Here is a 25,000-nt window from a genome sequence, read left to right as displayed (position 1 = left end):
TCCGCTGTGTGTCCTCTACTGAGGAGGGATGGACTACAACAGATGGACGTATCGTCCCTTCTCATCCCGCTCTACCTCCCTGGTCTAACGACGGGTACCGCTCCCCCCCCAGGGCTCTTTGACAGGAGTCCAGAGAGTCCACTTTAGGCACACTCATGGGCGCTAATGGCTAGCAATAGTTTACAGTTACAGGGAAGTGGGCACTCATTTAAAAGATACACTCGGGGATCTTAAGCACAACAAATTCAGAGCATATCGCACACATTTCTAAATTCATATAATATCATGCAAATTGCAAAGGCTCTAACATTATCACAGGAAATGGATGACGTAGGACACAAAGAACAGGGGGTCACTTCTGGCCCCTGAGCACCACTTTCAATACTCCTGGCTGAATTGATACAGAAGTTTGAGAGCGCATCTTTCAATCTGTTTTATGGAAGGAGGGGAGATCATTCTCCTACAGGAGATCACCACACATATCCATTTCAATCAACCAGCCACCATTGACTCATTCGGAGATCGCAGAAGTACTTGTATGTATTGTCCCCAATGCCCACACTGGTAGGAGAATGGACTAAGTTAAGGGTTATTAGTTGTCTAACAAAATGCTTACTTGCAGGTTCCTACTCGACAATGCAACAACAAGATATTGTAATGAACACGATGGGAGACAGAGAGCTGGTTTCAAGCGCAGGGCACAGCAGGTGTTTATTGCAAAGGACCACAGGAGGAGGCAGGTAGCTGGGTCCAGGGGCAGGCAGAAGGTCATACACAGGAGGAGGCAGGTAGCTGGGTCCAGGGGCAGGCAGAAGGTCATACACAGGAGGAGGCAGGTAGCTGGGTCCAGGGGCAGGCAGAAGGTCATACACAGGAGGAGGCAGGTAGCTGGGTCCAGGGGTAGGCAGGTCATACACAGGAGGAGGTAGGTAGCTGGGTCCAGGGGCAGGCAGAAGGTCATACACAGGAGGAGGCAGGTAGCTGGGTCCAGGGGCAGGCAGGTCATACACAGGAGGAGGCAGGTAGCTGGGTCCAGGGGCAGGCAGAAGGTCATACACAGGAGGAGGCAGGTAGCTGGGTCCAGGGGCAGGCAGAAGGTCATACACAGGAGGAGGCAGGTAGCTGGGTCCAGGGGCAGGCAGAAGGTCATACACAGGAGGAGGCAGGTAGCTGGGTCCAGGGGCAGGCAGAAGGTCATACACAGGAGGAGGCAGGTAGCTGGGTCCAGGGGCAGGCAGAAGGTCATACACAGGAGGAGGCAGGTAGCTGGGTCCAGGGGCAGGCAGAAGGTCATACACAGGGGGTCCAAAAGGAAACAGTACAGGCAGGGAAAAGGCTAGTAACGTAGTCCGGGAGATCAGGCAATAGGTAGATAACAGGAAATGCGATAGGCAAAAGGTGTCATTAGTGAGGCAGGTAAAAACTATCATACACAAGAGGATTAAATTACAGGCAACCCAGCACTCCGAACAGAAGTGTGTCACAAAACAAACAATACCTCACAATGATGGGATGCAAAGAACTGAAGTAAATAGTGTGTGATAATGACATACAGGTGTGTGAACAGGTGATCAGAATTGGGATCTGGAGAGTGAGCTGTGTTCAGGGATCTTTGTGTTTGAGAGTGTGAGCTGGAAAGTGGGCTGGAGAGTGAGCTGCGTTCAGGGGATCTTTGTGTTTGAGAGTGTGAGTTGGAAGCAGACGTACAGATAGAGTAAAATATAAGAATACGAACGTAAAGTAAATGAAGAATGAACTAAGGAACTAATGACAAAGATTCTATTAATCTATGCTCAATAATGCAGTCACATATAATCAGGGGTGAAAGTAGATTTAATTTCTTACCGGTACAGGAGCGAAAAAAATGCATTGGTCTAATCAAAGACCATTGGTCTAATCATGTAGGATCCCTATTAATGTAGTGTCTCCATGGTCCTGGTAGGATAACTATTAATGTAGTATCTCCATGGTCCTGGTAGGATCCCTATTAATGTAGTGTCTCCATGGTCCTGGTAGGATCCCTATTAATGTAGTGTCTCCATGGTCCTGGTAGGATAACTATTAATGTAGTATCTCCATGGTCCTAGTAGGATCCCTATTAATGTAGTATCTCCATGGTCCTGGTAGGATCCCTATTAATGTAGTATCTCCATGGTCCTGGTAGGATCCCTATTAATATAGTATCTCCATGGTCCTGGTAGGATCCCTATTAATGTAGTATCTCCATGGTCCTGGTAGGATCCCTATTAATGTAGTATCTCCATGGTCCTGGTAGGATCCCTATTAATGTAGTATCTCCATGGTCCTGGTAGGATCCCTATTAATGTAGTATCTCCATGGTCGTGGTAGGATCCCTATTAATGTAGTATCTCCATGGTCCTGGTAGGATCCCTATTAATGTAGTATCTCCATGGTCCTGGTAGGATCCCTCTTAATGTAGTATCTCCATGGTCGTGGTAGGATCCCTATTAATATAGTATCTCAATGGTCCTGGTAGGATCCCTATTAATGTAGTATCTCCATGGTTCTGGTAGGATCCCTATTAATGTAGTATCGCCATGGTCCTGGTAGGCATAGTACAGATTTGTCATATAACTTTTATCATCTATTACCTTTTAATGTGGCATAAACACAACCAGTCATGATGTTTTCGTCTGATTGTCAATGAATCACTTCAAAGGTGCTCCTTTGCACAAAATAACTCCAGCATCCAAACAGTGCACTGTGCACCCGCAATTTGATGAATGGAAAGAGACATCTGTTCCAAAACAACTAAAAGTGTGATGGCGATTGCCATTAGGCCTACTACACTTGTAGCCTGAATTGATGCATCCACTGCTGTACCTGCATGTCGCGACCACTTATCTCCGCCTTTAAATGTTAGTGTTTTCATCAAAGCACAACTTGGAGGGTATACCGCCTGTTTTCAAGTGAATTAGTGTTTTCATCAAACCACAACTTGGAGGGTATACCGCCTGTTTTCAAGTGAATTAGTGTTTTCATCAAAGCACAACTTGGAGGGTATACCGCCTGTTTTCAAGTGAATTAGTGTTTTCATCAAACCACAACTTGGAGGGTATACCGCCTGTTTTCAAGTGAATTAGTGTTTTTATCAAAGCACAACTTGGAGGGTATACCGCCTGTTTTCAAGTGAATTAGTGTTTTCATCAAACCACAACTTGGAGGGTATACCGCCTGTTTTCAAGTGAATTAGTGTTTTCATCAAACCACAACTTGGAGGGTATACCGCCTGTTTTCAAGTGAATTAGTGTTTTCATCAAACCACAACTTGGAGGGTATACCGCCTGTTTTCAAGTGAATTAGTGTTTTCATCAAAGCACAACTTGGAGGGTATACCGCCTGTTTTCAAGTGAATTAGTGTTTTCATCAAACCACAACTTGGAGGGTATACCGCCTGTTTTCAAGTGAATTAGTGTTTTCATCAAACCACAACTTGGAGGGTATACCGCCTGTTTTCAAGTGAATTAGTGTTTTCATCAAACCACAACTTGGAGGGTATACCGCCTGTTTTCAAGTGAATTAGTGTTTTCATCAAACCACAACTTGGAGGGTATACCGCCTGTTTTCAAGTGAATTAGTGTTTTCATCAAACCACAACTTGGAGGGTATACCGCCTGTTTTCAAGTGAATTAGTGTTTTCATCAAACCACAACTTGGAGGGTATACCGCCTGTTTTCAAGTGAATTAGTGTTTTCATCAAACCACAACTTGGAGGGTATACTGCCTGTTTTCAAGTGAATTAGTGTTTTCATCAAACCACAACTTGGAGGGTATACCGCCTGTTTTCAAGTGAATTAGTGTTTTCATCAAACCACAACTTGGAGGGTATACTGCCTGTTTTCAAGTGAATTAGTGTTTTCATCAAACCACAACTTGGAGGGTATACCGCCTGTTTTCAAGTGAATTAGCACATTTTAATTTTAAAGGCCTATAGTCATCTTGTCATTTTGTGTTAATTATTGTGATAGGCTCACGTTTTACCGGTACGCAGCAACCCCACTATGTCTTCTCCGGACCTTACCGGACCGTACCGGCTTACTTTCACCCCTGCATGACAGCCAACTCTCAAGACATAGCTTATCACATTCTTCCCCAAGTACGCCCCTCACTCAGTACACACAGAACATGAGACAAAATACCAAACGTGTCCCTGTATCTGAAGCTCTGATGACTGATAAGACTTTCTCTCAGTCAGTTGATTCTCTGCACTTCTTGTTCACACACAGATAACTGATTGGGTTTAGAATGTGCTGCGTCAGCCTCTCGCTGCCTCTCGCTGTGTTGGCTGTTAAGAGGAACCCAACCCCAGGACCAAACTCTAACACACAGGCTAAACTCTGCAGAGTCATCATTGATTACTGTGCAGTGACTTTGATGCAGGGAGACAATGTGGCCCAACAGCCCAGAACGCTTTGAGCACAAGCCAAGAGACTCTAGTCCTCTATAATCTACAACCACCACACAGCCCCAGACGTTTGGTCAATAGCCATTTGAAAAGTGCTTTGATGGGTATTATGATCTTGAGGCTTAACTTGTGGCAGTTTAACTCTGCGGCTTAAGAAAAGGCAGGACAGAAATCATTCCATCAAGACGGAGGAAGAAAATAAGCCATGAGAGGACATGGCAGAGGCTTAAGCAGAGCAACTTCAAAGATGACTCAGTGGAAGCAGGAAGCAGGAGAACAGAACAGGAAGGAAGGGCTGTAACACACAGCTCACAGTGGCGCTTTGTCTCTCGTTCATTCAAAGGCTCTCTCTGGCAGAGATGCCATGCTAATGGCGATTGGGAGAGTGTGCGTGGATAGAGGGTGCAGCACAGTGGAGTGTGTGTGAAGCGATATGCTATCTCTGGTTTGCACCCCCACTCGGTTCCCCTACAGCTCTCACCATGCTACAGTACAGATTAGCAGGCCAACCCAGCCCTGGGAGTTGTGGTGCTCAGCCAGCCAGCAGACATGCTCTGGGGCTTGGGCAGAGGTTCCCTGGCTCGGCCTCCCTCCCCCAGCCTCTGCCTCCCCCGGCCTGGTCTGACATTGATACACTGAACAAAAATATAAATGCAACATGTAACTATTTCAAAGATTTTACTGAGTTCATATAAGGAAATCAGTCAATTGAAATAAATTCATTAGGCCCTAATCTATGGATTTCACATGACTGGGAATACAGATATACATCTGTTGGTCACAGACACCTTAAATAAAAGGAGGGGCGTGGATCAGAACCAGTCAGTATCTGGTGTGACGACCATTTGCCTCATGCAGCGCAACACATCTCCTTCACATAGAGTTGATCAGGCTGTTGATTGTGGCCTGAGGAATGTTGTCCCACTCCTCTTCAATGGCTGGGCGAAGTTTCTGGATATTGTGGCAGGATATCTGGATATTGGCGGGATATCTGGATATTGGCGGGATATCTGGATATTGGCGGGATATCTGGATATTGGCGGGATATCTGGATATTGTGGCAGGATATCTGGATATTGGCGGGATATCTGGATATTGTGGCAGGATATCTGGATATTGGCGGGATATCTGGATATTGGCGGGATATCTGGATATTGGCGGGATATCTGGATATTGTGGCAGGATATCTGGATATTGGCGGGATATCTGGATATTGGCGGGATATCTGGATATTGGCGGGATATCTGGATATTGGCGGGATATCTGGATATTGGCGGGAACTGGAACACGCTGTCGTACATGTCGAAACAGAGCATCCCTCTGACTGCTCAAACATGTCTGGTGAGTATACAGGCCATGGAAGAACTGGGACTGCTCGCCCACACGACGCCATACACGCTGTCTGCCATCTGCCCGGTACAGGTGAAAACAGGATTCATGAAGAGCACACTTCTTCAGCGTGCCAGTGGCCATTGAAGGTGAGCATTTTCCCTCTGGTGTCGTTTAGGATGCCGAACTACAGTCAGGTCAAGACCCTGGTGAGGATGATGAGCACACAGATGAGCTTCCCTGAGATGGTTTCTGACAGTTTGTGCTGAAATTCTTCGCTTGTGCAAACCCACAGTTTCATCAGCTGTCCGGGTGGCAACAGCTCTGGTGGACATTCCTGCAGTCAGCATGCCAATTGCACGCTACATCAAAACTTGAAACATCTGTGCACATTTTAGAGTGTCCTTTTATTGTCCACAGCACAAGGTGCAGTTGTGTAATGATGTTTAATCAGCTTCTTGATATGCCACACCTGTCAGGTGGATGGATTATATTGGCAAAGGAGAAATGCTCACTAACAGGGATGTGAACAAATTGATGCACAACATTATTGAGAAATAATCTTTTTGTGCGTATGAGACATATCTGGGATCTTTTATTTCAGCTCATGAAACATGGGACCAACACTTTACATGTTGCGTTTATATTTTTGTTCAGTATAAATATGACAGGGCGGCTCATGCTTGGCTCTCTCTGATTGGAGCACCCTCCCCCCTCTCTCTAATAACAGGCGTGGTGGGAGAAAGAACACACTGCTTAATCGGAGTAGCAATTAAGGCAACAACATCCTTCCCCCCTTTCTCCCTCCCTGTCTTTCCTATCACTCCCTTTCGTTTTCTGTAACCTCTGTCTTGCTCTCTCTCTGTCTCGCTCTCTCTCTGTCTCTCTCTCTCTCTGTCTCTCTCTCTCTCTCTGTCTCTCTCTCTCTCTCTCTCCCTCTCTCTCTGTCCCTCTATCGCTCTCTCTATCGCTCTCTCTATCGCTCTCTCTATCACTCTCTCTCCCTCTCTCTCTCCCTCTCTCTCTCCCTCTCTCTCCCTCTCTCTCTCCCTCTCTCTCCGAGTATGATCTCTATCCAGCTGCAGCCCCTCTCCCTCTCTCTCTATCACTCTCTCTCTCCCTCTCTCTCTCTCTCTCTCTCTCTCTCTCTCTCTCTCCCTCTCTCCCTCTCTCTCCGAGTATGATCTCTATCCAGCTGCAGCCCCTCTCCCTCTGATTACAATGATTGCCGTAATCACACAGCATCATCTTTTTTTATTGTGGACATTATTACCAACATTGTTATTGTTATCTATAATAGCAATTAGTTGATCCGGTGGTGGGGAGAGAAAAGAGAGAGGGAGAGAGAAAGACAATGTAGTGAACCAAATGAAAAAGACCCAGGATGGGCTCTGACTAGAGATAGTGAGAAACACATTACCTGTGGAGTATTGGAGCCATGCAGACTACTGGGCCTAGATAAGATGAGGCCCTATTGATGACAGGCAGGCAGGACAGTGATAGCTCTTTATCTCCAGACTGTTGTTCCTGGAGTTCACCACACACTGTCCTGTTGCCTCCTGTCACCCGCCCTGGCATGCTTCTGTCACTGGAGGAGAGGTGTGATTCAGAGAGTTCTGACAAATCACACTCCATGTTGACATCGTCAGCCCATCCACAACAATCTGAGGGGGATCTACTTGGGACTGACAGCAGCTGAGGCCATTTGGAGTGTTGTGACTCATCCCACGTCAGCCCAAAAGAGAGAGAGATAGAGAGAGAGAGAGAGAGAGAGAGAGAGAGAGAGAGAGAGAGAGAGAGAGAGAGAGAGTCGGAGGGGGGGGGGCTTTGTAAGGGGAATGTAATGAGATGGACGCTCCTCTTCATTATCACCTGGATCTGTCAGAGGCAGGTGAGGCCGTTGATCTCTCCTCCGTGTTTATGAGAGTGGGTATTGTGTGTGAACCAGAGAACAGCATTGTGTTAGAACTGCTACTACCCCCTCCATATACACAACAACACACACTGTCAGAGAAAACGTTAACAAGGCATACTTTTACTTTGCTCGTTAAAACATAAACGCCAGGGCTGGTTAGGAGATATGTCAATCACACAGCATACAGATTCAAATAGCCTGGATGTCTTTGCACCAAATGATTATGACTCAACAAAGCATTGACAATAGTTTCCAACTTGTGATGACGCAGGCCTGTGAACCGTCCCCCACACTGCAGACACATGTTTTATTCTGAAGGCTTCCTTCAAGCCAGGGCATGGAAAACATATCCAGGCTGTGTCTGCCATAGTGATTACAGAGAACTACTAGCCACAGAGGGTCGCCTTGGCATCAGTCAACGCGAGATTCCACAATGTAGCCAGCGGAGGAGAAGGGGAGAGAAAGAGGATCTGCTCTTCGGGCTTTAGGTCTAGCATGACACCCAGAGAAGATCCACACAGCAGATGTCACTGGCTACTGGCTCATCTGTAAGAGCTTCATTCATTGCACAGGATTAAGAGGGACGTTTTTGTAAAGCCAGCCCCCCACCCAAACAAATCCCTGTGAGGAGGACTGGGAGGGGAGTCTAGAGGGCGTTGTGAGGTGTGGAGCTGAGCAGAGCAGAGCTGAGGAGGGGAGGGGTGGGGAATTAACATTGGCTGCAGCCATCAGGGTTGGTTGGTTCATATGCACCAGCAATGGTGTCTGTCTGGGAGTGTAGAATTACTACCAGACATGCTGAATGTGTGTTGCACTGCACAAACAGAGACATATAGACACATACTACACATACACTATATATACTATATAGAACACAGGTTGCTCGCGCACACACACACACACACACACACACAGCACCATTATCATTAAAGAGCCAAGGACCCATCATTGGCCCTATATAAGTGTGGCTCCATGCTCATCTTCCACTGTGACTAACTGTTGCTAATTGTGATGACACACTCTGCAGGGGGACAATTACTCCCTTTTCATATTCACACGCAAATCAATTCAGAAAAACAACATGCTCACTAAATTAAAATTCCCCTTATCATCCCCCTTGATCTTGAAACATTCACTCACACTCCAACCCTGTCAACCCTGTCAACCCTGTCAATCCTGCCACATCGCTGTAACAGAAGTGCGGTGTGATTAGAAGCGTGTTTAACAGCAAATGACTTTCTCAACACTTCTTCCCAGTAGACTGGGCGGGGCTCTCTCTGTGTACTGCTGTGTTAACCCAGTAGAGCTATAAACACACAGCAGAGCATACATATAGCAGCTATGTGTGTGTGTGTGTGTGTGTGTGTGTGTGTGTGTGTGTGTGTGTGTGTGTGTGTGTGTGTGTGTGTGTGTGTGTGTGTGTGTGTGTGTGTATGTGTGTGTGTGTGTGTGTGTGTGTGTGTGTGTGTGTGTGTGTGTGTGTGTGTGTGTGTGTGTGTGTGTGTGTGTGTGGTGTGTGTGTGTGTGGTGTGTGTGCGTGTGGTGTGTGTGTGTGTGTGTGTGTGTGTGTGTGTGTGTGTGTGTGTGTGTGTGTGTGTGTGTGTGTGTGTGTGTGTGTGTGTGTGTGTGCGTGCGTGCGTGCGCGTGTGCCAAGCAGCATCGATTGCTCTGCAGTACTCTGATGGAGGATGAGAACGTGCTCAAACACCCAATAACAGCTCCGACACCTCACACACCCAGCTAGAGCTAGTGTATACCTCACACACCCAGCTAAAGCTAGTGTATACCTCACACACATAGCTAGAGCTAGTGTATACCTCACACACCCAGCTAGAGCTAGTGTATACCTCACACACCCAGCTAGAGCTAGTGTATACCTCACACACCCAGCTAGAGCTAGTGTATACCTCACACACCCAGCTAGAGCTAGTGTACACCTCACACACCCAGCTAGAGCTAGTGTATACCTCACACACCCAGCTAGAGCTAGTGTATACCTCACACACCCAGCTAGAGCTAGTGTATACCTCACACACTCAGCTAGAGCTAGTGTATACCTCACACACCCAGCTAGAGCTAGTGTATACCTCACACACCCAGCTAGAGCTAGTGTATACCTCACACACCCAGCTAACTTGTTAGCAGAAATATACTGGATTTGTTTGCTTTCAATGATATCCTACTTCCTACCTTACATGATGTGTGCATTGATGACTATTCTATTGGTCGTTATTGTCCAACACCAAACAGCTTTAGCCTCCACCAAGCCACAATACATACAGTGGTGGTACGAGGTACACAGTCAGGTATTCTGAACACATACATATTAGAGTCATGTCTGGTGTGCACTGGGCGTCAGGAGGCTGAGAAAGAGGTAGCTCGGCTATTGACAGGTGTGGCATGCTCCATCGCCCAGAAAGCTTGACACACTGGCTATTGATTCTGTCAGACGAGATGAGTTTGGATGCAAAATGGGTTGAAATACACAGGACAGACAGAGTTGCTGTTAGGGGTGTTGAAACAACGCACATTAGAACAGATCTGGGCAAAGAAAAAAGTCAAAGGATGGATTAATATTCAGCTTGCATATGGAGGTTGAAAAAATGAACACTGCTTACATCCCGGGCACCACGATCACGCCAGGGAGAAGGAAAAACACTCCATCCACAATAAGACCTGGAAACAAACACTTTGAAAACCTACCTGACATCACATCCTCCTACTACACAAAATACTATGAAATTGGTTCAGAAGTTGAAGACAAAACAATAGCCTTCGACACCATTACCTCTGGGTAGAGTATAAGCAATGGGTTTAAAGCAGGGATAATGAGACTATTAGAGGAAGGATGGTGATGAAGAGTCCTTGTGCCCCCCCCCGCCAGCATGGCTAGACCCCACCCCGCCCCCACACTCCCCCAGGGAGTCTCCCTCCCTATGAATCCAATTTAAAAACCCAGCAGGAGTCTAACCAGCGTGCCTCTAATGACTCTGCTGCTTTTAATTCAAGGCTGAAACTCAGTTAAAATGGCCGCTGCTCCTTTTCTCTTTGTTTGCTCTTTCTCTTTCCTCTCCCTCAGTAGCAAAGCATTGCGCTGATTAGCTGTGTTGATCTCCGTTCCTCACATCCTCCCCGCGGGGTATCTCTGACCACCTTGACCTGCCCGCCGACCGGCCGGTCAGGCCGTGGCTCGCCCTTATGACATAATCGCAGGAAAGTGGGGTTGTGGGAAGGGTCATTGGAGAAAGTAAGTACCTCCTGTAGGTTAACAAAGTATCCTGACTTTAAAGTGTTCATTAACCCTACCTACCCAGAGGATGGAACAGTGAAAGGGATGATTGTTTCAACAAGCCCAATATACTAGATGAAAGGCTGCTTAACCTATTCCAATTCTGAGGATCAGATATCTAATTTTGCCGATAAAATAACGCCCTCTTGGGTCTACATTTCAGAGAATATAAATACATCACAATTATTTTTTATTTTATGCAATACCTTTTCTTGAATGATGTTTCAATATGAAGTGAATAACCTTTTAGAATTGTATGACGTAGTAGACTAGTCTACGTGGCAAAGATTGAAACCTCGAATGTGCAATAAGCAACGTTAAACTAATTCGTCAAACTAATTGCACACCTTGAAGTGGCTGGGAGAACAATGGCCACTGGGTAGGCTAAACATTACAGAAAGACTGTAGTCATGGCTGTCAAAGTATACATCCCAGCAGCGTCTCAAACAATGTTTAAATCAATTCATCAGCATCTCTTTTCCTCCCTGCAGATGGGCAGACCGTTGGCTGCTACCCTCTCTCTCTCTCTCTCTCTCTCTGTTCGAGCGACACCTAGTTTATCAGCTGCTCCCTTGTTCTGATTGTCAACGGTAAGGGCGGGGAGAAGGGAGGAGGAAGTGTGACTGACAGCTGGTGTGAGTGACACGCACAGGCTATGATGGATGAGCTGCAAGCGTGACTCAGAGAACCAGAGAGGGTCAGAGGTTAAACATGTCACTGCTGTCCGTCCTCTTCCCCAGGGCCCTGCCCTTTGGGCCCCCCGCCCCACCGAAACCAAGGAGAGAGGGGGGGGGGGGGGGGGGGGGGGGGGAAGGAAGAAAATGCCCTCTAGACTTAACAAAAGATAGTGGTGGTGTCTGGGGGGTGTTGGGAGGAGTGGAGGGGCCGGGGTGAAATGTGAGGCGCTAGGCACATGCTCTCTCTGGGTCTCAGTCAAAGCCAGGGCTGGACAAAGCACCCATAGCCCCAGGAGCAAAGGCGGAGCTCGTCAATGGGCACAGGCTCAGGCAGGATGGTTCCTCTGAAAGAAACCATAGGCACGGGGGCAATTAGCCGTCTTTAGAGCCATATATATCTCCTGCAGTCTCTCTGGAACAACAAAGGAGAGAGCCATTCAATTTGCACCCCACACTGCCAGGCCTTTTGTCCCAGCTAAAGGGAGATGCTGGGTGAATAGGTGCACTAGTGTATTTGCCTCCACACTGCTTTGTAGAGAGACCTAGCTTGGCCTCATCAGAAAGGGAAAGGCACAAGCAGTATTCAACGGGCTCTGTTTGTGTCTGCGGCTGGCTTGCTAGCTGGCCCAGGGCTCCTTGATTAAGGTACAGGCTTGTAAAGACGAGAAGAACTTGAGCATGCTGCCGCTTTCACAGCACACAGAAAAGACTGAGGGTCGACACAATGGCTGTATGACTTTATACTCCAATGCCTCAATGTTTAAATGTTGCCATGTGCCTTTCTGCACAGAAATTGAAATCCTTTGAGCACTTTTGGTTGACAGCCTGTGACATAAAAAAAAAAACAGGTGTAATTTAATTGAGAATCTTAGCTAAACATGGTGGGTATTCAGTATAGATAGAAGCCTACACAAACCATAGGGTTGAAGGCTAAAGGCATCTGAATGCTTTCAAACCGAAACAGTTCGTTAGAGTTCATGCATATATTATAATGACATTTTTTAACATTTTGGTTCGTTCTGGACTTTGGTAAAGGTTTTTTCTGCTGTTTGGGGACACATTTTTGGGGGGGAGGCAAGCCGAAGATTAGAGGCGAAGTCCACGCCCCTTCGTCTGTGATTGGTCAACAGTAGGGATTCTTTAATGAAGTCTTTGTTGTCATTCAACGAGAGACAACTCGTTTTAGTGCACATTTTGTAATTAAAAAATACTGCACCAAACATCTTAGATGTAAAATTGCACGCCTACAATCTCCTTGCTGCAAAAACGTCCAAATGAATGACAGATTTCTAGAGTTATCTTAGATTAATTCTGACTATTTTGAGGAAGTGTATACTGGCTACGGTGTCTCAAAATGGACAAACAGTACTATTGCCGCTTTTTTTCCATATTCAAGAGAAGGTCTATTAAGGGAGTATGCAAGGCGCCAGCCGAACTGAAGCATGTTGACGCCTTAAGGGGTGGAAGTGGTGGAAACAGTGGCAAGTCTTTCAGATACAATCTGTAAACCATTTACTACAATGTCAGTATGTCAGTCGATTATCTATTTGAACCCCTAGAAACAGCAAAAATCACAATTCAATTCTTACTAAGCGCTAACCAGTGTAGGCCTTGACTAGACCATTTTAAAGCTCTGGCGACGTTGCGTCTTTAAAGAGTGATGCATCTGCTCAGTCTGCTCTGCTCAGTCTTCCACAGAGACAATGAGTGTGCGTCCCCACCCATCACTCAGGAAGTCAATAAGTAATAACCATTCACCTTGGCCGGTTCCACACCATTACACAAGGCCTGTCCTGATGATGACTCAGGAGACACGACGAACGCTGCCTGCCTGAAAAACCTACCCGCCTGCAATCACTGACAGATTGTAGGGTAAGAGAGAGAGATAGTGGGAGAGAAAGAGACGGGGAAAAAACACAGAAAGAAAGAGAAAGGAATAAAGAGAAACAAAGGGAAGGAGGAATGGAAAAAAGAGGATAAGAGAGAGGAGAGAGAGAGAACATGAGAGCCTTTAAAGGGCTCTATGTTATCCAAACACAGGAGCAGATCTGATGATATGATGTAGGAGCGTGGGAAGCCATGTTACAGATAGCATAGAGGCGTCGCTCTGATCTTAACAAGAATCCAGGAATCAAAACAACAGCTATTGTAACACTGTGTGCATGTCTCATTGTTTCAGGTGATTATTGATGCCTTATCTGTGTGTGTTCGAACAAAGTGAACGCATTATAACGAGCCGCCAGCGAGACAAAAGCCCCCTGGATGAGCGTGGGAGGTGACAGCCACATCTACCATTTCTATCCCATCTATCTACCATTTCTATCGCCTCTTCTACCATCTTTTCTCTTTTCGTCCTTCCTTCTCTCCTCCTCTCCTCTCCCCTCTCACCCACTGTCATTTCCTCTCCTCCTCTCTCCCCTCCTATCTTCTCCCCTCTTTTTTCCTCTCCCTTCCTCCTCTCTCCTATCCGGTCCTCCTCCTCTCCTCTGCTTCCCTCTCATTGCAACATGGCATGATCAGCAGTTAAAATAAATGACGTGTGTTAGCCTTAAGACCACTTTACAGTATCCACATGAAGGGAAACTGGCCACAGACAGACAGCCAGTGTAAATATACTGCTGACATGCCATTCTAGCCTGGCCATTCTGTCATCCATTACAGTCAATGGTGGGGAGGAGAAACGAGAAACACAAACACGCTCGCCTCACAAAGGCAATGTCATCCGGAGTGCTTTTAATGTTAGGCCATTAAAGTGGTCAATAAGCCCACTTGAGTATCCTGTACTGCTTACTCTACAGTATATTCTCCCAGCTCCATGACTTCATGGCTCTAATCCAACAAGAGGTCTGATATCAAAATAATATGCAAACTGAGAGCACTGGGTGAGTCCCCTGAAACCAGGACAAAAATATATAATGATTTGGGGGATTTTCAGGAAATCTAGGAAGGATTGCTGACATTTATTTGACATTTGTATCTAAAAGCATAATTGAGAAATTATTCACCAAAGTTGGCATATTCATGACATTTTGGCCTTACCCAGGCCTTCTTTAAAGGGACACTTTGGGATTTTGGCAAGGAGACCCTGTATCTACTTCGCCAGAGCCAGATACATTTTTGGATACCATTTGTATGTCTCTGTGTCCAGTATGAAGGAAGTTAGAGGTAGTTTCGAAAGACAATGCTAACTAGCGTTAGTGCAACGGCTGGATGTCTATGGGTATCTACTAGCATGCTGGACACACAGACTTAAAAATAATATCCCCCAGTTCCTCTGACTCTGGGGAAGTAGATAAAGGGCCTCATTGCCAAAATCCCAAAGTATCCCTTTAAGACTCAAAAATGTTTAATCTCTAGGTGCTACAAAGCAAATATTGGTGTCATATGAAGCTTTACGGCTTGCTCTGTAATATGGGTAGTATTTAAATGACATTAATTTATGAATATTGAGAAATATAAACATGAATATTGAAAATTGGCTAATTTATCAACATTTTGTTGAAACTAATATATTCTATGGGTATATCAAAGTTCTATAGTGGGATCTCTGCTAGTTTTAAAGTTATGGCCCATTTTATACAGAGACATTGGCATAGTAGGCAATTTAACCAATCACAGCCCTCCACTTGCTTGTATCATTGCACATCATGCAAATCACCAGCAGAGGGGGACCACTTTGAGTCCATTTTCACATTCACTCTGTTAGTAATGCTTACAAATGGGATCATAACTCATAACTGTTTTTCAATATTCATATTTGTATTTTTCAATATTTATTAATAATGTAAGAAAATTGAAATCAAAATACTGCTCGTACAACAGAGCAAGCGGTAAAGCTTCATATGAAGTGTTCCCCTATATTCATTTATTAGCAGCGCCCTCCAAAAAATATGATCATTTTTTGGGGGGAATATATTATGATTTATTTTTATATTTCTGCCGAGACATGGCTTTAAAATGATTTTTCTACTTTCCCATTTTTAATGTCTCTGTGTGCAGGTTGAAGGAAGTTGTTAATTAGCGTTAGCACAATTTTTAACTGACGTTAGCGCAATGACTGGAAGTCTATTGGAACAGCTAGCATGTTACCAGTCAATGCGCTGACGCTAGTTAGCAATGGCTCATATCCAAATACCTTCAAACTGCACGCAAAGACACAAAAATGCTATCCATGAGTTCCTCTGTCTCTGGGTAATTAGAATACGGGCTTCATTGCCAAAATCTCGCACTGTCCCTTTAAGATCAGAGTGACACGTTACAACATACAGTATATTTGTAGCAAACAGAGCGATCAGTGGCTCAAATGACAGCCACATGGAACATAAATGTAAATGAATTACATTTTCATGCATTTTGGAGTAGAACGTCCTTTTAAATAGAAGTGACCTTCTCACAACCCCCCTATATGTCAACAATCCTTCCTCCAAAGGAGCATTCTATAGATTAAAGATGACCGGGTTTCGTAAGGTATTACCCCACTTCACATTATTTACCATCGTTGGCTGTGTTGTTCAGGCCGGTGTTGCTGCTTGGTGTCACTGGGTAGATGGAAACATGAAGCATCAACAACAATGAACCACTCAAACAAAACTCCCTGTCATGGACATTTGCTTGCCACAAACCTGAAGCCATGGAAGATGGAGAAAGAAAAATCATGCGTGAGAAGGAGAGAGAGAGGTGGTTCTGGCACCAACTTAGGAGGGCCTACAGCAGCACGTAGATCTTCTGCACAGATTCAGCCAGACCTGGGCCCTAAGTAAATCTCAGTAAGACAAAAATAATGGTGTTTCAAAAAAGGTCCAGTCGCCAGGACCACAAATACAAATTCCATCTAGACACCGTTGCCCTAGAGCACACAAAAAACTATACATACTTCGTACTAAACATCAGCGCCACAGGTAACTTCCACAAAGCTGTGAACGAGCTGAGAGACAAGGCAAGAAGGGCCTTCTATGCAATCAAAAGGAACATAAAATTCAACATACCAATTAGGATCGGGCTAAAAATACTTGAATCAGTTATAGAACCCATTGCCCTTTATGGTTGTGAGTAGAGGTCGACCGATTATGATTTTTCAACGCCGATACCGATACATTATGAAACATGTTCAATTTGGTTTAAATAATGCAAAAACAAAGTGTTGGAGAAGAAAGTAAAAGTGCAATATGTGCCATGTAAAAAAGCTAACGTTTAAGTTCCTTGCTCAGAATATGTGAACATATGAAAGCTGGTGGTTCCTTTTAACGTGAGTCTTCAATTTTCCCAGGTAAGAAGTTTTAGGTTGTAGTTATTATAGGAATTATAGGACTATTTCTCTCTATACCATTTGTATTTCATATACCTTTGACTATTGGATGTTCTTATAGGCACTTAGTATTGCCAGTGTAACAGTATAGCTTCTGTCTCTCTCCTCGCCCCAACATGGGCTCGAACCAAGAACACATTGACAACAGCCACCCGCGAAGCATTGTTACCCATCGCTCCACAGAAGCCGCGGACCTTGCAGAGCAAGGGGAACAACTACTTCAAGGTCTCAGAGAGAGTGATGTCACCGATTGAAACGCTATTAGAGCACACCCCGCTAACTAGCTAGCCATTTCACATCGGTTACACCAGCCTAATCTCGGGAGTTGATAGGCTTGAAGTCATAAACAGCTCAATGCTTGAAGCACAGCGAAGAGCTGCTGGCAAACACACAAAAGTGCTGTTTGAATGAATGCTTACGAGCCTGCTGCTGCCTCCACCGCTCAGTCAGACTGCTCTATCAAATATCAAATCATAGACTTAATTATAACATAATAACACACAGAAATACAAGCCTTAAGTCAAATCCGGAAACTATCATTTTGAAAACAAAACTTTTATTCTTTCAGTGAAATACGGAACCGTTACGTATTTTATCTAACGGGTGGCATCCCTAAGTCTAAATATTGCTGTTACATTGTACAACCTTGTCACGTTCTGACAATAGTTCTGTTATTTTATTCTTTGTTTTAGTATGGTCAGGGCGTGAGTTGGGGTGGGCAGTCTATGTTGGTTTTTCTATGTTGGTTTTTGTGTTTGGCCTAGTATGGTTCTCAATCAGAGGCAGGTGTCGTTAGTTAGGTAGCCTGGGTTTCACTTTTGAGTTGTGGGTGTTTGTTTCCGTGTGAGTGTCTGTTGCCACACGGTACTGTTTCGGTTTCGTTCGTTTCACGTTTATTGTTTTGTAGTGTTCAGTATATGTCTTTAAATAAACATTATGGACACTTACCACGCTGCGCATTGGTCCTCCGATCCTTCTCGCTACTCCTCCTCAGAAGAGGAGGAGAAATGCCGTTACAGAAACACCCACCAACCAAGGACCAAGCAGCGTGGTAACAGGCAGCAGCAGCAGGAGAGGCAGCGATACCTGGAGAGATGGACTTGGGAGGAGATATTAGACGGCAAGGGACCCTGGGCACAGCCGGGTGAATATCGCCGCCCCAAGGCAGAGCTGGAGGCAGCTAAAGCCGAGAGGCGGCATTATGAGGAGCTAGCTCGGCAGCGCGGCTGGAAGCCCGAGAGGCAGCCCCAAAAATGTATTGGGCGGGGGCACACGGGGAGTGTGGCGAGTTCAGGTAGGAGACCTGCGCCAACTTCCCGTACTTACCGGAGAGCGAGAGGGACCGGGCAGGCACCGTGTTATGCAGTGGAGCGCACGGTGTCACAGGTGCGTGTGCATAGCCCGGTGCGGTACATTCCAGCTCCTCGTATCGGCCGGGCTAGAGTGGGCATCGAGCCAGGTGCCATGAAGCCGGCTCTACGCATCTGGTCTCCAGTGCGTCTCCTCGGGCCAGCGTACATGGCACCAGCCTTACGCATGGTGTCCCCGGTTCGCCAGCACAGCCCAGTGCGGGCTATTCCACCTCGCCCCACTGGCCTGGCTACGGGGAGCATTCAACTAGGTAAGGTTGGGCAGGCTCGATGCTCAAGAGCTCCAGTGCGCCTGCACAGTCCGGTCTATCCGGTGCCACCTCCACGCACCAGCCCTCCGGTGGCAGCCCCCCGCACCAGGCTGTCTCTCCATCTTCTCCCTACAGGTGCTCCCGCCTGTCCAGCGCTGCCAGACCCTTCCTCCTGCACAGCATTGCCAGAGTCTCCCATCTATCCTGAGCCGCCAGAGTCTCCCGTCTGTCCTGAGCCGCCAGAGTCTCCCGTCTGTCCTGAGCCGCCAGTCTCCCGTCTGTCCTGAGCCGCCAGAGTCTCCCGTCTGTCCTGAGCCGCCAGTCTGTCCTGAGCCGCCAGTCTGTCCTGAGCCGCCAGTCTGTCCTGAGCCGCCAGAGCCGCCAGTCTGTCCTGAGCCGCCAGAGCCGCCAGTCTGTCCTGAGCCGCCAGAGCCGCCAGTCAGCCAGGAGCCGCCAGAGCCGCCAGCCAGCCAGGAGCTTCCAGAGCCGTCAGCCAGCCAGGAGCTGCCAGAGCCGTCAGCCAGCCAGGAGCTGCCAGAGCCGTCAGCCAGCCAGGAACTGCCAGAGCCGTCAGCCAGCCAGGAGCTGCCAGAGCCGTCAGCCAGCCAGGAGCTGCCAGAGCCGTCCTTCACTCCGGAGCAGCCGGAGTCTCCCGCCTGTCCGGCGCTGCCGGAGTCTCCCGCCTGTCTGGCGCTGCCGGAATCTCCCGTCCATTCGGGACCCATGTCTAGGGTCCCCAGTCGGAGGCGAGGGTCGCCACTCGTAAGAGGCCACGGGGGCGGTTGAGGAGCGGAAAAAACTGTGGTGAAGTGGGGTCCACGTCCCGCGCCAGAGCCGCCACCGCGGACAGACGCCCACCCAGACCCTCCCCTATAGGTTCAGGTTTTGCGGCATTATGGACACTTACCACGCTGCGCATTGGTCCTCCGATCCTTCTCGCTACTCCTCCTCAGAAGAGGAGGAGGAGTGCCGTTACAAACCTTCAATGTTATGTCATAATCATGTACAATTCTGGTAAATTAATTACGGTCTTTGTTAGGAATAAATGGTCTTCACACAGTTCGCAACGAGCCAGGCGGCCCAAACTGCTGCATATACCCTGACTGCTTGAATATACCCTGACTGCAAGAGAAGTGACACAATTTCCCTAGTTAAAAGAAATTCATGTTAGCAGGCAATATAAACTAAATATGCAGGTTTAAAAATATATACTTGTGTATTGGTTTTAAAGAAAGGCATTGATGTTTATGGTTAGGTACATTGGTGCAATGACAGTGCTTTTTCTTTTGCGAACGTGCTTATTAAATCACCCGTTTGGCGAAGTAGGCTGTGATTTAATGATGAATGAACAGGCACCGCATCGATTATATGCAACACAGGACAAGCTAGATAAACTAGTAATATCATCAACCATGTGTAGTTAACTAGTGATTATGTTAAGATTGATTATTTTTTATCAGATAAGTTTAATGCTAGCTAGCACCTTACCTTGCTGCACTCGCATAACAGGTAACAACTCCTCGTGGCGTGCAATGTAATCGGCCACAATCGGTGTCTAATACCGATTCTTATGAAAACTTGAAATCGGCCATCAACCATTCCGATTAATCGGTCGACCTCTAGTTGTGAGGTCTGGGGTCCACTCACCAACCAATAATTCACAAAATAGGGATAAACACCAAATTGAGATTCTGCATACAGAATTCTGCAAAAATATCCTCCATGTACAACGTAAAACACAAAATAATGTACTCAGATCAGAATTAGGCCGATTCCTGCTAATCATCAAAATCCGTTAAATTCTACAACCACCCAAACCTTCCATAACAAAGCCATCATGTACAGAGAGATGAACCTGGAGAAGAGTCCCCTAAGCAGGCTGGTCCTGGGGCTCTGTTCACAAACACAAACAGACCCCACAGAGCTCCGAGACAGCAACACAATTAGACCCAACCAAATCATGAGAAAACAAAAAGATCATTACTTGACACATTGGAAAGAATTAACAAAAAATAAGAGCAAACTAGAATGCTATTTGGCCCTTAACAGAGAGTACACAGTGGCAGAATACCTGACCATTGTGACTGACCTAAACTTGACTATGTACAGACTCAGTGAGCATAGCCTTGCTATTGACAAAGGTCACCGTAGGCAGACCTGGCTCTCAAGAGAAGACAGACTATGTGCACACTGCCCACAAAATGAGGTGGAAACTGAGGGCACTTCCTAACCTCCTGCCCAATGTATGACCATATAAGAGACACAAATTTCCCTCAGATTACAGATTCACAAAGAACTCGAAAACAAACCCAATTTTGATAAACTCTCATATCTACTGGGTGAAATACCACAGTGTGCCATCACAGCAGCAACATTTGTGACCTAACCAATGAAGAACAAACACCATTGTAAATACAACCCATATTTCTGTTTTTTTATTTTCCCTTTTGTACTTTAACTATTTGCACATCGTTACAACACTGTATATAGACATAATATGACATTTGAAATGTCTTTATTCTTCTGGAACTTTCATGAGTGTAATGTTTACTGTTCATTTTTATAGTGTATTCCACTTTGTGTTTATTATCTATATCACTTGCTATGGCAATGTTAACATATGTTCCCATGCCAATAAAGCCCCTTGAATTGAATTGAGAGAGAAAGGGAGAGAGGGAAAAAGAGAGAGAGCACCCATTGCCATTATCTCTCCATGCACATAAACAGTGACCTCCAGAATCCCCCCGCAGTCAGCCCACTGTCATACAAAAACAGACAACATCAATACAAACACACTCAGAGCACTCCCCATTATCATGTTACATCCTGGTCTCTCTCCACTTACAGACGCCTGCTTAGCTGTTGGCCAGACAGCCAACCCATCAACATGGCACACAGACAGGGGAAATGGGCCCAGGCACAGATGATAAACACTGTGGCGTCACATTTCACTCTGACCTAAATCTACAGAGGGGTTCAGCCTGTCGGTCAGATGGCCTCGAGGAGAGGAGAGTAGATGAGAATTTAAATTAACATGCCAGTGTGAACATGTGTGTGTGTGTGTGTGTTTGTGAGTGTGAGAGAGTGTGAGAGAGAGAGAGAAAGAGAGAGAGAGAGAGAGAAAGAGAGAGAAAGAGAGAGAGAGAGAGAGAAAGAGAGAGAAAGAGAGAGAGAGAGAGAGAGAGAGAGAGAGAGAGAGAGAGAGAGAGAGAGAGAGAGAGAGAGAATGTATATGTGGGTGTGTGCATGATTGTACCCACAGGAGAGCGTGTGCCCATTTGAGGCATTGTAAAAATGCCAAACTGCCTCAATGGAGGAAAAATGGGCTTATTCATTCTTTGAAAAAACGGACAAAGCATTTTAGACATCCCACAGGGACCGAGAAAAGCCCAGGTTTGTTAATAACAGAGCTTAGTAGTGCAATAAAACCTGCTCAGCTAAGAATCATTAGAAAATAGCCTGACTCCGTTTAATTGTAAATCAAGTTCAAGAACTGCCTGGAGAGTCATCACTCAGTGCATCCAATTAATAAAGGAAAAATCCATTATCTGGCAACCATTTTATGGAAACAAAAATTCCACAACAAATGGGGAGGAGCAGGGGGAGAGGGAGAGAGGGGGAGGAAGGGAGAGAGGGAGGAGGTTTGGCCATGCGGCCCGGGCGGATCCTGAGGGCGTGAGCGTTTTGTGCGAGAGGGAGGGTAGCCTGGACCCCGGCAGAACACTTGGCATGTGCCAACCACTCAGGTGACAGGCCATCTCACTCCAGCTCCTCTCCTCTCCCCTAAATTCACGCCCTAGCGTATTTTCTATGTTCAGGCCATTGTCTGAACAGGGCCAGCTGGGTGGGTGTTCCAGGGCTCCAGCAGGACTGCCTGGGTTAGTGGCTGGGTCAAACGGTCAAATAGGGGGTGCTTATATTTGTCCTGTTTCACTGCATGTACAAGTGCTAACCTGTACGAGTGTGAGGTGTGAAATGGAAGTGAGTTTTGTGCATATCCCAAATTCCCCTGAGACACCCTCAGAGAGTAGCGTCACGGCCAGGGATCAGCCATTATCGACGGCGACCCTGGAGCAATTGGGGTTAAGTGCCTTGCTCAAGAGCACATTGACAGATTTTTCACCACAGGGATTAGATTACTGGCCCAACATGCTTAATCGCTAGGGTACCTGCCGCCCGCCCTTCTAGAGGGCTACAGGGCCATTGCCGACTGGGTGGGGGGCAGGATCCTCGGGATCCCTGTTCAGAACAGACAGACTACTACTGAGCCAGCCTGGGGGACAGAGAGCAGAACAGAGGGAAGGATGTAGGACTGGGCTGCCATCAGGGTGGACTGGGGCTCTCAGCTTCTCTTTGAATGGAGGAGTGAGACAGAAGAGCAGTGAACGTCTGATGCCTTCTGGCAATAGGCTTAATATGACTTTGTTGATAGTCCTTCTATTCATAACACTGATGATTAATGGAGTGAGTGAGCCGATTGCATCAGCTAAGGAGAATGTAGGGATACATTTACCTTGTGTGAATCCTCGCAAAATCCTTCAGGTTTCTGAGTCTCTGTGTGACAGTGAAAGATTCTTCAAAGATAAACAAGGACTTATCGGGAGGGGGCTTCATTTTTGGAGACAAAATAAAGAAAAGGTCCATGTCACTGGTCCCTGTGAGCCTGGGAGGGGAGCGGAGCATGGCACAGAGGAAGGTGGAGGCAACAGCCACAGGCTCTGACACGTGGCTGCCTGCCTGCCTGCCTACCTGCCTGCCTACCTGTCAGCCTGCCTGCCTACCTACCTGCCTGCCTACCTGTCAGCCTGCCTACCTGCCTGCCTACCTGCCTGCCTACCTGTCAGCCTGCCTGCCTGCCTACCTGCCTGCCTGTCAGCCTGCCTGCCTGCCTACCTGTCAGCTTGCCTACCTACCTGCCTGCCTACCTGCCTGCCTACCTGCCTGCCTGCCTACCTGCCTGCCTGTCTTCCTGCCTGCCTACCTGCCTGCCTACCTGTCAGCCTGAAATGAAAGCAGCATCACACGCAGGTTTTCTTTTCTCCCCTCCTACCATTGTGTAAGACTTTCGGCTGACGGGGACTGTGAATAAACAACAGTGCTTCTTCTGCATGGAGAAGAAGAGGTGGAGAAGAGAGGAGGGTGCTGAGGCGGGCAGCAATCACACATACTTTGTTCTGCTGGGGAATAATAGACAGTTTAGCAGCCAGTGCTTTACCTGCAATTAAAATAAAAAGATAATTGTGTTAAAAGCATCCAGTCTGTCAGCTGCATCTTGGGATATTGTCCCTTTGTCGTTGCGCGTGGAAGACAAGACAACACATTCCACTGTCAGTGATATATATATACTGTACCTCTCTGGGCTGTCACACTTTATTGAGCAAACAGGGAGCTATGACAGGGCGGGGGTGGGATAATTAATCTTAAAAACATCGCTGGTTGAACTATTGTTCTTTGGTTTCTCTGTGAAGGCACAACACTTCTTTACCTTTCAGATCTCAAAGCACTGCACTCCTACTGCACGCCACCATCTCAGGACTCCAATTCAAAATGTAATAATGGTGCTAGCGTTCCTGTAATGGGGGGGGGAGACAGCGAGAGAGAGAGGAAAAGAAGAGAAAGAAAGAGAGAGAATGAAGAGAGAGAGACGGAGGAGAGAGGGTATTTCCCAGGACGGGTTCTCTCCAGGGCCGACCCAACACTTCCTCAGACAGCGATATCATGCAAAATGGTCCAGCTGTGCTTTCATCTCCTAATGTCATTACAGTGAGCAGGTAGAGATGGGGGATTGCATTCTCCTCCTCTGTAATGTGGTTCACAGGCAGCCTCTCCGCTGCCCGGCGCCTGACACACTCTTTGCATCTCCAAAGAAGCGTCAGATCAGAAAACATAGGAGAGGAATCGCTTCCCTTCTGTGCTTCAGACACATCTCAGAGTCTCCTCTTAACGCATGTTCTTCTACCCGTAATTCAGCAACACATGCATTATAAGCAAAGCAGAGAAGCAGAGATCCGTCTCATGGGGAGAGAGAGAGTGTTGTGAGGCGCTGCCAATGCTCCAGATTCACGTTCTCATATTCACATGTAAGACTGACTGGTAGAATAACCCTCTGTCAAAGAGCTAGAGAAACATATCTCAAATATGCTATGTTTGGTATTTCATAACCTTGCCCTGGGGCGATGTAGGACGACTGGTGAGTTTAACCTGCCCTGGGGCGATGTAGGACGACTGGTGAGTTTAACCTGCCCTGGGGCGATGTAGGACGACTGGTGAGTTTAACCTGCCCTGGGGCATTGTAGGACGACTGGTGAGTTTAACCTGCCCTGGGGCGATGTAGGACGACTGGTGAGTTTAACCTGCCCTGGGGCGATGTAGGACGACTGGTGAGTTTAACCTGCCCTGGGGCGATGTAGGACGACTGGTGAGTTTAACCTGCCCTGG

General features: G+C 46.8%; 1 protein-coding gene across 7 annotated transcripts in view; it reads right to left on the bottom strand.

Annotated features, from left to right (window-relative positions):
* msra (methionine sulfoxide reductase A) overlaps positions 1-25,000 on the bottom strand; it is a 103,125-nt gene that overhangs the window by 61,345 nt on the left and 16,780 nt on the right. The window contains exon 1 of one of the 7 annotated variants that reach the window (XM_036975436.1): positions 16,130-16,214. Within the exon in view, the coding sequence (XP_036831331.1) occupies positions 16,130-16,199 (70 nt within the window). The 5' untranslated portion in view covers positions 16,200-16,214. 7 annotated transcript variants of the gene reach the window in all.

This window comes from Oncorhynchus mykiss, chromosome 4 (assembly GCF_013265735.2).
Source record: "Oncorhynchus mykiss isolate Arlee chromosome 4, USDA_OmykA_1.1, whole genome shotgun sequence".
Taxonomy (NCBI): Eukaryota; Metazoa; Chordata; class Actinopteri; order Salmoniformes; family Salmonidae; genus Oncorhynchus; species Oncorhynchus mykiss.
The sequence above is the reverse complement of the archived record's forward strand: the minus strand, read 5'-3'. Positions and strand labels throughout refer to the sequence as shown.